The sequence below is a fragment of the Macrotis lagotis genome, chromosome 7 (genome assembly GCF_037893015.1).
Source record: "Macrotis lagotis isolate mMagLag1 chromosome 7, bilby.v1.9.chrom.fasta, whole genome shotgun sequence".
NCBI lineage: Eukaryota > Metazoa > Chordata > Mammalia > Peramelemorphia > Peramelidae > Macrotis > Macrotis lagotis.
The window spans coordinates 72,728,906-72,744,942 of NC_133664.1; the positions used below are offsets into that span (position 1 = coordinate 72,728,906).

Genomic DNA, 16,037 nt, shown 5'->3' on the forward strand with positions numbered 1-16,037 from the left:
TAGGTTCAACTTGGTAATGACCCAGACTTTGCTTTTCACTTTGGTGAAATCTTTTTGGTTTCAAATACCAAACCAACTTGTTTACACAAAACTCTGCTAATTGTCAACATCCGAAAATTAAAGATCCTGTGTCTTTGAAGAAAATCAAATGGCAGAAAATTGGACATGTCTGCCTTTGTATTTTTTTTTCTCCTAGTTACTTTCATATTTATCTGCTTGGTTTCTTTAGCTTCAGATTTCTACATGTAATACTACCTTTCAGTGAACTGTTTCATAAGAGATCAAATCATAAACTTTAATATTAATATTAAATGAAGAGCAATATTTCCAAGCAAATAAAAGCATGGATATCATCTAGTAGATTTTTCAGCCTACCAAAGCTCCAGATGGTAAAAGGATGCTACTCAGGGTCAAGATAATGAACTTGAGACTTTTTTCCATTTCAAATGCCAAAGAATTCAGAATTTCTCATTTTCAGGCAAAGCTCTGATCCATATTTTTCTGCATATTCATAAAAGAATCCAAATTCTTAACAGTAATGGCACCACGGTCAACCTGAGAAAACCTGGAGTTGAAGTTGTGGATTTCAATAGTATCTCAGCTATTGAAAATATCAAATACATGAAAATTTCTCCATCCACTGTAAAACACTACACAGAAATACTTGATTTTTGTTTTGGGGTCAGTTCAATTCAATAAACATTTATTAAGTATCCATCATGTGCCAGATGAGGATACCAAAAAAGGAGGCAAAAGATAGTCCCTGAACACTAGGATTTTATGATCTAATGGGCCAGCAGTTAACCTTTTCAGCAACTGGAGTTTTTCACAGGACTGAAGCATGCATTTTTCGAACATGAAGAGCTATTGCTCTAATGAAAAACTAAGGGTTAAAACAAAAGCTCTTTTGTTTGGACCATCAAAGCAATTGGCTAGATGATATTGCCCTTGGAGGAGTGACCAGGTTGCAAAATAGAGAGAGCTGGACTTGTGATCAAGGAGAACTGAGTCTGAAGGCTTTTCCAGATCTTTACTACTAACATAAGTCTGGCCAAGGCTTATACTACTAGCATAATTAACACTAATTGATAATACTAGCATCAATTAACCTCTCTCAGCCTTGACTATAAAGTAAGGATAATAAAAGCACCTACCTTACAGGATTGTTGTAAGGATCAAATGAGATAATTTATGTACAGCACCTTGCAAGCCTTAAAGCATTATATGGATACTAGCTATTATTAATAAAATCTAATTAATAAGATTCATGGCATTTTCCATTTCTCTTCTCTGCCATATTTTCCTTCTGTTATGGGTTGTTGTTTCCATAATATGGTCTCCAAGACTTTTTCTATTTTTCATTGTGTCTTCCCCTTTCTCTAGACATCCTCCTCCTCCTTAATCCACTCTCCCTTCTATTCATTTTTTCTTGTCATCCTTTCCAACACAAAATAAAAAGATTAGATTCAACAGCTCTTACAACAGCAATAGTGGAATTCTCTAATGATTTTTGATAAAAAAAAAAAGACTTCCAGTTGTGTTCATCTATCACATCACCCTTAGAATAAAGCCTTCAGAGTTCTGTAGAACAAGGAAAGAGACCCTGAATTTTGCCATCTATTTACCCAGTGTGTTTGTTTCTCAGAATGAAAGAGTCACAAGACAAAGCTAGAGATTTATATGATTGAGCCAGTACTTAAACAGGAATTACTGTTATCACACCTATCATAGGTGCTCATCTAGTGTCTCTTTTAAGACTTTCAGTAATGGGAATTCCATTACTATCTTAATTTCAGATGCTACTAGTTTGGTCTTTTTTTTTTTTGCTTACCAGGAAGCTGATCTTCTCCTTCTGGTTATCTAGCCCAAATGTTTTCTTGTTGCTTTTCCCTCTAGACCATACCCTGAGATATAATCCTCAATCTACTCAAACCCTTGGGCTTGCTAAATTCTGACCAGTGGACATAAACTCACATTGCCCACTCTATCTAGCTGGTTCTGGTCACATTTCACAGGCCATAGCTGCACATAGACCTTCTTCTCCCCCTCATCTAATTATAAAGTTCAAATATATATAATATTACATAGATTCCTGGTGAGTCTGCCTGCTTCAAGCCTTTCCTCATGTCACTCAATCCTTTGTTCCTAAAGTATAGGACTGACCATGTCACTCCCCTACTCAATAGACTCCAATGGCTCCCTATTGCCCCTATGCTCAAAAACCCTTCATAACCTAGTTCTCTCTGACCTTTCCAGTCTTCATCTATCTTAGTCTCTACCATGTACTCTGATCCACAGGGACTAGTCTCTTGACTGTTTTCTTACCAAGAAACTCCATCTCGGCACCTGGCACTTTCCTTGGCTGTCCCCCATGCCTGCAATGCTCTCCTTTCTCATCTTTTCTTACTGACTTACCTGACTTCCTTTAAATCTCAGTCAAAATGCCATTTTTGACAGGAAGCTTTTCCAACCCCTCCATTCTAATGCCTCTCCTTGCTTAATTTCCCCCTATGTATCCCATATATAGCTTATTTGTACATATTTATTTGCTTAATGTTGTCCTCATTATATTGTGAGCTCTTTAAGGACAAAAATTATCCTTTGCCTCTTTTAATGCCAGTGCTAGATTAGAGAACAGAGGCAAATTAGAGAAGTAATATAAAGGAGGGAAGGAGAGTGAAGAACAGCGAGTTACTAAGTTTGATGGTAAGAAATGCTTTGATTGATAGGGGTTAATCCATGGGATGAACTAAGTACCACATGGTCTTAATGTAGAGAGAGATTATCTCCCCTTTAGAAAGTCTTTCAATTTCGCAAACCTATTGATTTCAAGAAGAATTTCTTTTTCTTTTTTTTCAGATTTTGCAAGGCAATGGGGTTAAGTGGCTTGCCCAAGGCCACACAGCTAGGTAATTATTAAGTGTCTGAGGCCGGATTTGAACTCAGGTACTGCTGACTCCACAGCGGGTGCTCTATCCACTGTGCCACCTAGCCACCCCAAGAAGAATTTCACAGAAGAAAGTTCCCTGATTATCTGCCAACAAATCCGGTTGATGTTACCCCATTTCCATGATCTCCTTATCAACTAAAAAGAAGGGTGGGGAAAAATTGAGGAACAAGTAATATGACACAGTTTATAAATCCTTCCCTCACACAGTTTCCACATAGAAAATGTGTTATTGAAATATTTTCCCTTTTGTTCTAAGCTGTTTCTAGTTAATTCAGTCTGCTGTTACCAATCATGTGGTCTACTGCAGTAGATCCCAGTACTGTCTTCCTATCCGGTCTCTTCTCTATTTCCTCCTCTATACAGCAGCCAAACTGATAAGTCTAAAGTACTACCATGACCATGTCTCTCTCTCTCTGGCTCAAGAAGCTTCAGTGATTCTTTCCTGTTTTTATGATAAAATACTCTATTTCTATCCAAACTGGACTACTTCTTATTCCCTGTACATAACAGACAAATACCCTTTTCCAGGTCTTTTTCAGAAGTTGCCCAGGGAATGTTCTACCATCTTATCTGTTCCTCTTGAAACTCTTATGACTCAGATCAACTTGTTAACACCTTTTACAAGAGTCCTTTTCTGATTCACCTAGTTGCTAGGACCCCCATCCTGAAGTTTCATTTATTTCTATCTTGTCCTTACATGCCTTAGCTTCTGGGAATATGGAAGGTCCTTGAAGACAGGGACTGCATTATTTAAGTTTCTGCAATTCCAGTTTCAAAAGGAATCCTTACAGAAATTGGCTTGAATTGAATTGAAACCTGTCGATGTATGGAAGACCATTGACTAACATCTCATCAAGTGGTATTAGTGATCTAAACTACAGGGGGATAGATGTACCAACTCCAAACCCTTTTAGATTCCAATTCCCCAGTGACTACCCTTTGGTTATTCAGAGATGTGATTGTTAACTTTAGGGTCTTTCCTTCTTCTGATGGATATGAGAGTCACCCCGGAGGTTTCTCTAAGTCTGAAAGATTTGGAGCATCATAAAAGAAACATCATACCTTGGTAATGAGCTATACTGGCGCTGGGCTTGCTGGAAGCTCTCTCTCTCTTCTTGCCTCTGCCTCTGCATCTGCATTTCCACAGAAACTGAATGCCTTCCACTCTGTGTGTAGACCTTAGTATTTGGCTAAAAGAGAAAAATATAAGAAAAATATGAGAAAATAGAATGACTTAAACAGCAGAACAAGTTTGCTCATTTTGGGGCATCTTTGTAGATTCATTCTAAAGCATTTGCAACTACTTTATTTAATCTTCAATTATTTTCCTTCAACATTATTTCATAAATATACCTGAAATGTAAGGATACAATGAGCTATCCTTTAATAGATAATAAAGAAATTACACATTTCTTGACTTTGGAATGATTCATGAGTCTTTAAAAATTTTTTTCAGGGTGGTACATATGTAGATTTGCCAATCTGATTATACTTTGTATAATATCAAAACTAATGCATATTGCTGTGTAAACATCTTCTAGCACCTTTACCTAGAAATTTCCCCAAATCAAAATAATTCAACCAGTAAGTAGAGGGTAGTAGCCCAAAAGGATTAGGCAACAAAGGTGAAATCTGACTTAGGAAAAATCTATCAAAACATATAAAGCAGAGAAAAAATCCACAAGGGAAGAACTAAGAATTGACTATGTATATTTTAAAATAGCAATTACATCCTTCTCAACAGCCATAGCAGATAAATATAATGTGTCTGTCTTATGCTTATACTGATGTATCATCTGTCTGCCTACAAATCATTATCTTGCAACAAAAAGAACCTCTATGTCTGGCCATTCCTTTTTGTGGTTCTACATCTCTCTTTTAGGAAACAGCTGGTATCTCACTACATGTATGTGTGCATATATATATATATATATATATGTGTGTGTGTGTGTGTGTGTGTGTGTGTGTGTGTGTATGTGTGTGTGTATATATATATATATATATATATACATGAGTATAAATTTCATTCATATCCATAATATACTTATATTGCTTAAATTTCTAGCTGTTAGGTTATGTAGTACTTTGGCTTAGTCAATCAGAGCACTGAAAATTATTTTGAATCTATCTAAAAGTAAGGGAAGCTAGGTGGTGTAGAGGATAGAGTTCTGAACCTGGAATCAGAAACACTCATCTTCCTGAGTTCAAATCCAGTCTCAGACACTTTTAGCTGTTGTGACCCTGGGAAAGTCACTTAACCTTGTCTGGCTCATTTCCCCCATCTGTAAAATGAGCTAGAGAAGGAAATGGCACACCACTCCACCTTTGCCAAGAATACCCAAAATGGGATCTCAAAAAAGTCTGTCAAGATTGAAATGAATGAAAAAGTAAAAAAATCTAAAAGCTTAAGGCTATGAGACAAAATCTGACTCAGGCTACATATACAAGAGAGTACAGGCCCTAGAGTTTCCTCAAAGCTAAGCCACTGAACATTTCAACTTTCCACTTACAAGTTGTCCGGCTGCTTTCCAGATCTAGTTGTTAGAAACAAAAGCAGCTCTTCTTAAGAGCAGAGGGCCATGGCTTTTGTCTAATGAAGCATTAAGCAATTGTTCATCATGTTGTCAGTGATATGAACTATTAATTAATTTTCCTCTGGTCTGTGCTATCCAGCTATTTTTATTTTGCAAAAATGTATGCAGGAGGAGTTGGGGGAGGAGGGGAGAAGGGTTACACTGTGTCTGCCAAACATCTTAGACACCAAGATCCCTGAAATGTCTCCTGAACTGAAAGACGGGGCATGAATGGAGACTATTGATCAAAAGTTACAATATACTAGCTACGATGTATGAGTCTCTGCCCTCAGAGAGCTTACATTGTACCACCAGAAATAATATACAAGTATACACAATATATTATTATTTTGTACCTGTGGTTTCATTAGTGCTTATTAATCAAAGAGCTAACATTCATTAAATACTTTCTGTGGGACAATTACTGCAATAATATCTAGGGAAACTAACAAAAAAAAAGCAAAAAATAGTCCCTGCCCTTAAGAAGCTTACAAAGAGACACATTCCTATATGTACATACACATAAATGTAGTTAATAATATGAACTATTAATCTCCTTATTGTCAATAATTCATACTTCTTCATTTAATATAAATAATGATTGATTTTACTATTTATTTAATTCAATATTAACATGTTTGTAGAAAAATATACACATATGAATATTTCTGTATATGTATATGCATGCTTGTACACACAAGCCACACATGAAGTATGAAAGATAACCTTAGAGGGAAGACATGAGCAGTTGAGAGATGGGGAAAGACTTCTGACAGTAGGTAGCCTTTGACCTGAGTCAAAGTTTCTATAAGATAGAGGTGAGAAAGGCCAGCTATGCAGGTTTGAAGATGGAAGGTGGTGTGTCCTTCCTGATGGACAGTGGATAACCTTGGGTGTCATCATGGAGGAGGTAAGGTCTGAGCACAAATAGGAAGGAAGTTAGGGATTTTAATCTAAGAGACAGAAGGTGAGGCATGGGGAATAGCCTGTTCCTGGACATGGAGATGTTTCTTTTAATCATCATAATTTAGTAGAAGTAGGCATGCAAGCTTCTTCTACCAGAGCTTTCCTCTAAGTTGAATATCATCTTCTGCTTAGGGTATAGATGATACACACCGATTGTTGGTGCAATGTACTAAAAAGCAACATTTAGGGCAAACTTTAAAGCATATGGGGATAAGCAGTGAGCATATTAAAAAACCATCCTGGAACAAAAGGGATTAGGCTTTGCTATCTACCCTTCTCTGCTAACGAATGTTTATAGCCAAACTCCCTGAAACAAATGTTTGTTAAGAGACCAGCCCCACAACAAAGTCCATATAACACACTGGTGGAGCCTTCAGCAAGAAAAACACTGCACCCAATGAGTCCAGCTTATACAAACAATTTGGAATGGTAGGCATTTTCTTCTCACACCCTTGATGCTGGCAGCCTTTAAGAATAATGTGCTAGGCTGACTTTTGGGATTGGGTTCTTTTATTCCCCGCCTTGGCTTGATGAGCAATGGGAAAGCAGTGTAAGACCAAGGAAATGCTAAAGGATTTTTCTTTCAATTAAAAAAAAGAATCACATCTCCTTTCTTCTTTCACTCAGTATAGCTATATACATGTGTCAAGCAATGTTGAAAGATCTGCCATTCCATAGTAGGTTTGAGTAACCAGCCCTTTAAGCTCATGCTGCTCTGTGACATTGCTTGCTGGAGACGTGAAAAGAAAATGCAAGACTGTGAAGGAATTTCAGGTGTATTTTTAAAGTTGTTTTTCCCAGAGGCCTGAAAACTCACTTCTGACAGATGGGGAAAAAAAATTGAGAGCCTTTTGTTTCTTACAGTATTTATTTTCTGACATTGCTCTCCCCAAACTCTTCCAACCATACCCATTTTATCTTACAGCTTTACAATCTTGCAATCATGGATTTTATCATGAAATAGGTTCTGAAACTTTAAAATGAGTGAGACTTTTACAATATGAGGCCTCCAACTATAAAATAGAAACATCAGTCCCATTGCTGTTCTTTGTACTTTCTGGCTTAGGGAGATGCCAAATTTTTGTAAAAGTGTCTGTGGTAGGTTTCTCAAAAATATGTCTATTCTGTCCCTGTGGTTTAGATAAAAATGTCATGGGTCACTAGGTATCAATGGAAATGATATAACAGCTTATTCATAGAAATATATAAATAAGTATGAGCCGGCATGTTTTCTTTTTACCTGTACACAAGGTAACTGAAGGGTTATACTTCACTAATTCACAATTTCAATGAGGATCTCATAAAAATGTAAATTGTGGTGGTAACATTAGACTCACTAATCATAGCTGTGGAGTACTTTCGTCTCCATCTCTAAAGCAAAGCACAAAAAATGGCTATGGTGACCCATTCTGACTCTAGAAACACAAAATGTATTTTAAAGGGAACAGAAAATAATGAGGGCAAGAAGATAATTTGCAAATCAGCAAAGGCACTAAAATAATAGCAACAAAACCAACAACAATTGCATCAGTAGTCTAACTTAACGTCTGAATAGAGAACTACAAGTTTGGGCCTAATTGTAATAATCCTGTAAGGCCACCAAATATACATGCCAACAGCTCTGTTTTAACAAAGAACCCTGGCCTTGTTTGTGAGAAGATATGTGACAAGCATTGACCTTTTAAATCAAAAAAAGCAGCCGAAGCTGTGTTAACAAAGGAGACTGTATGATGGAAATAAATATATGCTCATACATTACACAATACATGGCCCAGCCGGGCCATGACACTTGAATCCTTTCACTGTTTCTCAAGCCCTATATGAAAATTAAAGAGAGTTTTCAATTGGGATGCAAGGAGCTGGATAAATATCTTTTTTCAAGATATGCAAATTTAAATTTGGGAAGTGAGAGCTCCACACTTTTGGTATCAATTACTCGTGTCACATAAAATTTAAATGGTATCACATTGCATATAGTGTTTTGCTAAATAAATTCCTTAATTAAACATTTTTTCAATTAAATGAAATCATTCTCATTTTGCCAAAATAAATTAGCTTGCATTTTCCAGTCTGGATTTCAGATTTCACACAAAGGTTATAGCAAATGTGCAGTCAGTTAATAGACCAAAAGAACAAAAATAAACACACCGAGTACCAAGTTTCAGTACTAATTAGAACTAGGTAAGACTTTGTGACCTTTTCTGTTTTATATAAAAGTATGCTTGACATGTATGAGATGAAATTCATTACTGTATGTATCAGAAATTACAACCATATAAAATATTCAGTAGTCCCAAAATGTCCCTTTCACTCTCTGTCTTTACAATGCTATGGAAAAGAGAATATATATAGCAATTTTCCTGTAAAAGGTAATTGCCAGTAGGCAACTCAAAATGCATGTGATGAAAGGTTCTGCTCTTTTTACATATTCCCCTCTGTGGAGAATGTGTAGTAGGCTGAAAGTAAAGTACAAGAGAATCGTGCATTTCCAAGTAGATGAAGAAATATTATTGTTGCTATTACTGTTAATAGCAGCAGGACAATCATAGACCTTCAGAGGTTTTGAGAGCTTGTTTTAGCAACTCCAACATACTCTTCTATGATGCATAGAAGCTGCCATTAAATACTCAAAGCATTTTACCTTTTTAAGTTGAGTGAATGGTATTTATTCAATATTGGACAAATTAGAACCATTTTTAGATTTTAATCAGGAATGTGATAAAGTTAACTCTTTGGCACTGTATCCCAACTCCCCCACCCGATCTGCAACTTATCAGATGCTAAAGAAAAAGTATCGATTGAACTCTTGTGGGTCTCCAAGGTTGAAAAGCTTAATTGCTGCTAATGATGTTAGTAATGGTTGAAAACTCTGCAGAGCATACAAATAACCCTCATCAAATTTTTATAAAAGCCTGTTTTTGTCTCAAAACATTATTTGTCATCATCTACTTTTCCTGACTAGCATTCACATTTAATGTTTTAACATTTCAAACCATGAGGCTCATTGAAAATGAATGTGAATGTTTTGCAAAATAATTTAGGTAAAAAGTAGATGGAAAAGGGCATTCTGCTCCTATGCCCTAGGATTCCTGGGCAGGAATCTCACCATTTCTTATCTCCTTCTGATATTTCCCATCTGTATCTATCCATCTCTGATATCTTGGCCAATAAATATCTTAGAAGGAAGGAAGTCTATTTCCTAAAAGACAGGAGGGTCCTTCTAGTGAGTTGCCCCATGGCTTTTTTTTTGTGTGATCTGAGCTCTGACACTTATTTGGTATGACCTTGGGCAAAGCACTTACCCACTTTATACCTATATTCTACTTTATACAAAGATGATGCCACAAGAAGAAAGTGTTCAAAGTCCAAGAGAGGGGGATAAAAGATTAAGAAATAGATTGGTATTATTGCTGCTGTAATCATCATCATCATCACCATCATCATCATCATCATCACCATCATCATCATCATCAATTGTAAAGACAGACCACTGGAAAGAATGCTTGCAACAAGAGGGCATTCTTGCTGCTGAGTATCAATTTTCTTTTTGAAGTACTGAACTACCTTTAGTCACAAGCAATCTGGGATTGAATGGATTCAGTCATCTAGCTATTAAAGGCTCCATTATCCCATTTATCAATCTCCTCAGCCACCAAGTCTCCTTGTGGGTACAGCTCAGGTATCTACAAAGTTTTAACAGCATATTGTACTTATGTTGGCAGCCTGCAATTTACTTCTTTTAAAAGCAGCACAATGGCCCTTCCATAGAAGAATTCTGGATGTTAACCCTACCCTCAGAGTTTTTGCACCAGAATCTAAAAGGACTTTTTACCTTTTTTTTTTTTTTTTTTAGTTTTTTTGCAAGGTGAATGGGGTTAAGTGGCTTGCCCAAGGCCACACACAGCTAGGTAATTATTAAGTGTCTGAAGCTGGATTTGAACTCAGGTACTCCTGACTCCAGGGCTGGTGCTCTATCCACTGTGCCACCTAGCCTCCCCTATTTTTTACCTTTCTTGACTAAAAGTCTGGGTTCACTTCAAATCATGGAGCTAAAGAAGTTTGTCTGGTTTTTTTTTCTTTTGTCCACCTACGGACCTACAAAATGATTTCCTCCAGAACTAAGCAAGATTTTAAAAAACAAAAACCATGAAATAGGTGACTCCTTACCACTAGAGTTTACAGAGAACTTTGGGAGATGAGGTGAATTTAAAAGGCCACTTTGATGAATTTTCTGCAGCTTTCTACTACTCATATAAAGTAATCAGCTTACATAATTTTTCGGGTTCATTTCTATATGATACATCTGGATGCATTTTGCATGTAGGCACTTCTTATAAACTCTCCAATTCCAGGCTAATATGTTCTAAGCTGTACACCACAGCTCAAAGAGAAGTTTATGGTTCCTTAACACTAAAATGATGATAAATCCTTCCAATGAGTGAGATCACGGTTTTATCCTTTCCAAGCACAGTGATCTTTCAAGGTCAGAATACATCAGGGAAACAATCATTCCAAGGTATTCAGGGCTCATTTTGTAAAGCAGATAGCCAACAAAAACCACACACCAGGCTGCAGTTTGAGCAACTGAGCAGCTTTCATTAAGGCAACAATGAACATCAGAATTAAAATTAATACATTAGAAGGAATTACAGTCACTTTGAACTCATTTACATGATCAGTAGAATGGGAAGTACTCAGCAAGATCTCAATTGTTTGAAAATGAAAAAGAAAAGAAAAAAGAAAGGGTCATTGTTCTGACCCACAATTTAGAAAATTATTCCATTCCTGAGGTAATCAGTTTGTCATCCAAACAATTCCCTGGTCACTCATTACAGAAAATGATAATACAGGCCAAGTTGTCTGTCAAAAGTTGCTATGGCATTTTGATATACAACAATTTGGCCCATGACCTTCAGTAGTTGAGTTCCCAAGTCTACAAGAGTTCAAGATTTTCTCAAACTTTTTTCCAACTCCTATACTGAGAATAAGCAGCAGGTTATACAGAAAGTATGCCAAACAACTCTTTTCATAAGAAAATCAAATTGGAGACTAAATAATATGTGTACAATCAAAGCTCCAATCTAGAATATCACTCATTCATCTTCATGTTTTCAGGATTCTACTTCTCCAACTTACATGTTATTCAAGGTGATTTTAAAGGAGGATTTACTATTAGTAAATGTTTTGTGAATATAGGACCTTCGTCTTGAAGGATCAGAGAATCTCAGAGTTGGACTGACTCTCAGAGGTAACACCTAAGCAAAATCACTTTCTGAGGCATTCCCAACAAATGAACTTTGCTTGTAGTTTCCCCAAAATGAGAGAAGCTACAGCTTTTATAGAAGACATAAGCTAGTACTGTTAGAAAGATTTTCCTTATCAAGCTTAAATTTAACTCTACAAATTCCTCCATTTCTCCTAGTTTTATGACCAAGCAGTAAAAGACTCTTTCTCTTTCTTACTCATGGAATGTCTTCATTTGCTTTGGAGACATGCTCCCTACTCAATTAAAAATTTTCTTCCTCTCTAAGATATAGTTTGATCTGGAGACTTTTTACTACCCTGGCTATCAGGCTCTGGAAGTATCAGTCTATGCAGGACTCTGCAGGACTAAATGATTCTCTGAATAGATGACTCTTTATGGAACACTGATTTCTCTAGCCCTAGACACACTAGGCAAACTCTTGCACCTCCCTAGGTCTATTTACTCATCTGTAAACATAGGGACCAGACAAGATCATCTCCAAGATCTCGTATGATTCTAAATCTATGAGCTTAGGATATTACTTGTTGAATTTATTTCTTCTGGGGTTCTGGGTCAAAGAAAGAAAGGATCAACAGTTGTAAAGCACCATTTGATTTCAGAAGTTACTCTGTTATGACTTCTCAAAATCAATAAAACTGTCGCAGGCATCAAATATGAAGTATAGCAATTTGGATATAATATTTTCTATTAGTCACTTTCATGAAGAAGAGCTGCTCTTATCTGTAGATCCCCTATTTTGATCACTATTCCTTCTTGCCCAGTTAAATTAAATCCTGTTAAATCAAAATTAAACTAGACGTAAATGTTTACAGCCCTCATCCTTTCTGCTGCTATCCCTGTTCTTTAGGATGTAGCTTGAGTTACAATTTCTGTATGAGGCCTTCTCTGACAAGTTTAGCATACAGTAATCTTTACTTTATAAAAGTTACTAAAGCTTTACTGGTTTGCACCACTTGCCTTGAGGTTTAATTCTGTATTGCCCTATATTTACTCATTCATATAACTCCTTGAATCTTGATTACAAGCTCATAGAGTGCAGGGAGTCATTAACTTTTTTGTGTATAGCTTTCCTCAGTTCTTTTTCAAAGATTTGTATGTAGAAGTTTACACAGTAGTGTGTAAACACACACCACCTACACACACACACACACACACACACACACACACACAAAACCACATTGTTTTCCTTAGTATGAGTTCCTTGAGGGAAGAGATATTTCATTTTTCTCTTTGTATTTCTACTGCTGAGCACAGGCACATTGTAGGTGCTTAATAAATACTCATCAATTGATTAACTGATAGAAAATGTTTTTTGAATCATTTTATTTTGATTTCATGGTTTTGAGAAGCGCATCCAATTCCTTATCAGGTAACATAAACAACATATATTGGTCCACATGATTTTTGCTATGGCTTATCTCAAAGCAAAAGATACCTTTAAGTGATAGACAGATGGCTAAACAAGATATAAAATTAAATTAGCAAAGATGGAACACAGATGCAGAAAGGAAGATAAAGATGTTAAAGGTCATGTTAAATGTGATTCCATGTTGCATGGACATTAGTGGGGCAAAGTTATGAATGAAAGAAGCATACACTCACCCAGGGTTGCTCAAAACTATAGGTACGTCTTCGATCTTCAACATCTTCATCTTGTTTTGCTTGCTGAAATTCTTGCCTCAGACGCTGTATCCGATCATGGTTGCTAGGAGTTGATCTGTTGCTGAAATAGAGAAAGGGGGGCAAAGAAGACACTTGAGAACTGTAATCTGTGAATTGCAGTTGCTAAGGGAAAATGGCAGCTTGCTGTGAAATGACACTACTTTAGAAGGAGTGAAAGAATTTTAAAACAATCTGTGAGCATTTAAAATATGTTTTTCATTTTCTTATTATGATTAAAGCGTATTTAAATTATTTAAGACAAATATCCAGGGAAGTGAGAAGCATTTTAGCAGATTTAAAAAGTAATCTTTTAAAAGCCTAGCATTTTTCAAACCAATTGGCATCCTTGAGTAACCATTATCCAAGACGATGTTTACTCAAGGACCTTCACACCAAAGACAACCATCATATCACAATTCAAGAACCAAATGAGTAGTCAGATCTGTTTCTTCACTAACATGCATTTCTATGCCCCCAAACTCCTACAGGCAGGCATCCTTATAAGTTTAGAAATATAATATGCCCAAGGAAAATGCAGAACACGCACATGAATAAATCAAAGTCTAAGCCTAAAGCATTTATAGCCTAAACTAGTTATTTTAAGACTTAAAAGTTTCTTTGTATTGTAATATAAGTAAGATTAAGCTCAGTTTCCAAGTCTGTAAAAATAGGCATCCTATCTCACAGAATCAGATAAGATAAACATAAGAAAATAATGAAAAATATTTGGAACTATATTTGAAAGAAAATCTATAGTTCTCTAATGAAAGAAAAGGATAAACCATGGACATCCTTTATTCTCCCCTGGTATCTGCACAATGCCAAAACAATTAGAAGAAGGACCTCAGCATATTATGAGGACCTGACTGTGGAATACTTATAGAAGGGACAAGAGCAGCAGAAAATGGACAGACACGCATAGTTTGCCATCTACATCACCGAAAAAAATCTCCTACATTAATAAGATCAAAGATTCACTAAGATATTATAATCTCCCCAGAGTCAGAAAGACTCATTTTCCTGAATGCAAATTTGGCCTCAGAAACCAGCTATGTGACTGGACAAGTCACTTAACTGTTTGCCTCAGTTACCTCATCTGTAAAATGAGCTGGAGAAGGAAATGATAAATCACCCCAGTATCTACCCAGAAAACCCCAAATGGGAACACAAAGACTCAGACATAACTGTAACCATCAAACACCTATCTCTCACCTAGTGAGAGGGGAAGTACTTTGTGAACTGGAATAATGCCTCAGAATTCTTAGAGCATTAGCAAGTCAAGTCAACAACCATCTGGTAAGCCCCTCCTTTGGACTAGGTGGAGGAGGTGAGTTCAATTTCCCTGAAAAATTGTACATCTACCTTGTTGTTTAAGGTTCTTACATAGTAGGTCAACTCTAGTCATTTTAATTATTCAAAAGCAACACAGGACAAGAGGAAATCTTGCCACAGGCCAGGGTAGAACTCTGGCTACAGCATATATCTATACAGATGTATACATTAATAATCTTGGAAATACAAAGATTCAGATAGAAAAATTTTCATGTTTGGAAACTATCCCCTGATGAATAACAACATTAAAAATTTTGAACCTTACTCTTTCATTATTTAATCAACCTGACTTCCTTCAGATCCTAACTTTAAACAATTTTATTACCCAACTTTATTATTTTTTCAAGTTCATAAGAGCCTGTCATCCCTTTGTTCAGTTTCTGACAAATCTTTTAAACTGATCAACCCAAGAGCATTAATGGTTAATGGACCTGTAAAATGTTTTTGACAATACATAGCTTTGGAGCAACATTTGGTTATGGCTTTACTACCAGAGTAGCTTCCTTTCATTTTTCTGTAAGGCAGAATAATGCTATTTCCTTTTGTTATTTAAAGTCATATACAGCAACCTGAACTGTTCTAAAACATAAATTTGTTATAATGGCTACCCCAGGTAATACCTAATCTACAGAACCCTTTGTCCTCTCTTTATGGGAAATGGTAATGAAATATGCACAAGAATGGCTAATTTCCTAAGACAAAGAAATAGGAAAGTGAATGTTCATTAATCTCTTTGCTGTCTTTCCAGCTGTGCCTTTTTTGTTGTTGTTGTTTCTGGCATACTTCATAGATTTTAATGTGAGTATTGTAGGAAGCCTGACAAACAAATATTTTACATCAAGTCTAATCAGAAGCATTTTTTTCTTAGTTTTTAGCATTTGATTGTAGCTTCTTTAATACTGTGCTTCTTGCCCTCTCAAAGACCAATATCACTTATCAAAATTCCCAACACAGTAGAGAATTCCAGGCTTACAAAGAGATGAAGCAAATTTAGGTCCTAAATGAAGTTACTTCCTTGAAAGTCCTCATGTTAACCCAAGGATAGGATGAACCTTGGAAGTTCCCTTAGTTCTCAAATGATTGCTATACCTCTACCTCCTCTCCCCCCCCCCCCACCGCCTGAAAAACCTGCCATTTAACAAGCAGAAAACTAACTTTCCTTCAATTGACCAATGATAAATTTCTTGGTCATTGACTTTCCCTGAGGTTGGTGGAAGCCATTTTCATGTCAGAATTGGAAACAGAATTTGAATGGGTTTCAAGGATTAAAGAGGACTTCCAAATCCTG

At 36.3% G+C, this 16,037-nt stretch overlaps 1 protein-coding gene across 21 annotated transcripts in view; it reads right to left on the reverse strand.

The window, feature by feature from the left end:
• PARD3 (par-3 family cell polarity regulator) overlaps positions 1 to 16,037 on the reverse strand; it is a 710,070-nt gene that overhangs the window by 6,485 nt on the left and 687,548 nt on the right. For all 21 annotated transcript variants that reach the window (XM_074193157.1, XM_074193160.1, XM_074193150.1 and 18 more), the window contains 2 exons: positions 13,358 to 13,478; positions 4,013 to 4,140 (listed from right to left, as the gene is read on the reverse strand). In XM_074193157.1, the coding sequence (XP_074049258.1) occupies positions 4,013 to 4,140; positions 13,358 to 13,478 (249 nt within the window). The remainder of the gene's footprint in view (positions 1 to 4,012; positions 4,141 to 13,357; positions 13,479 to 16,037) is intronic.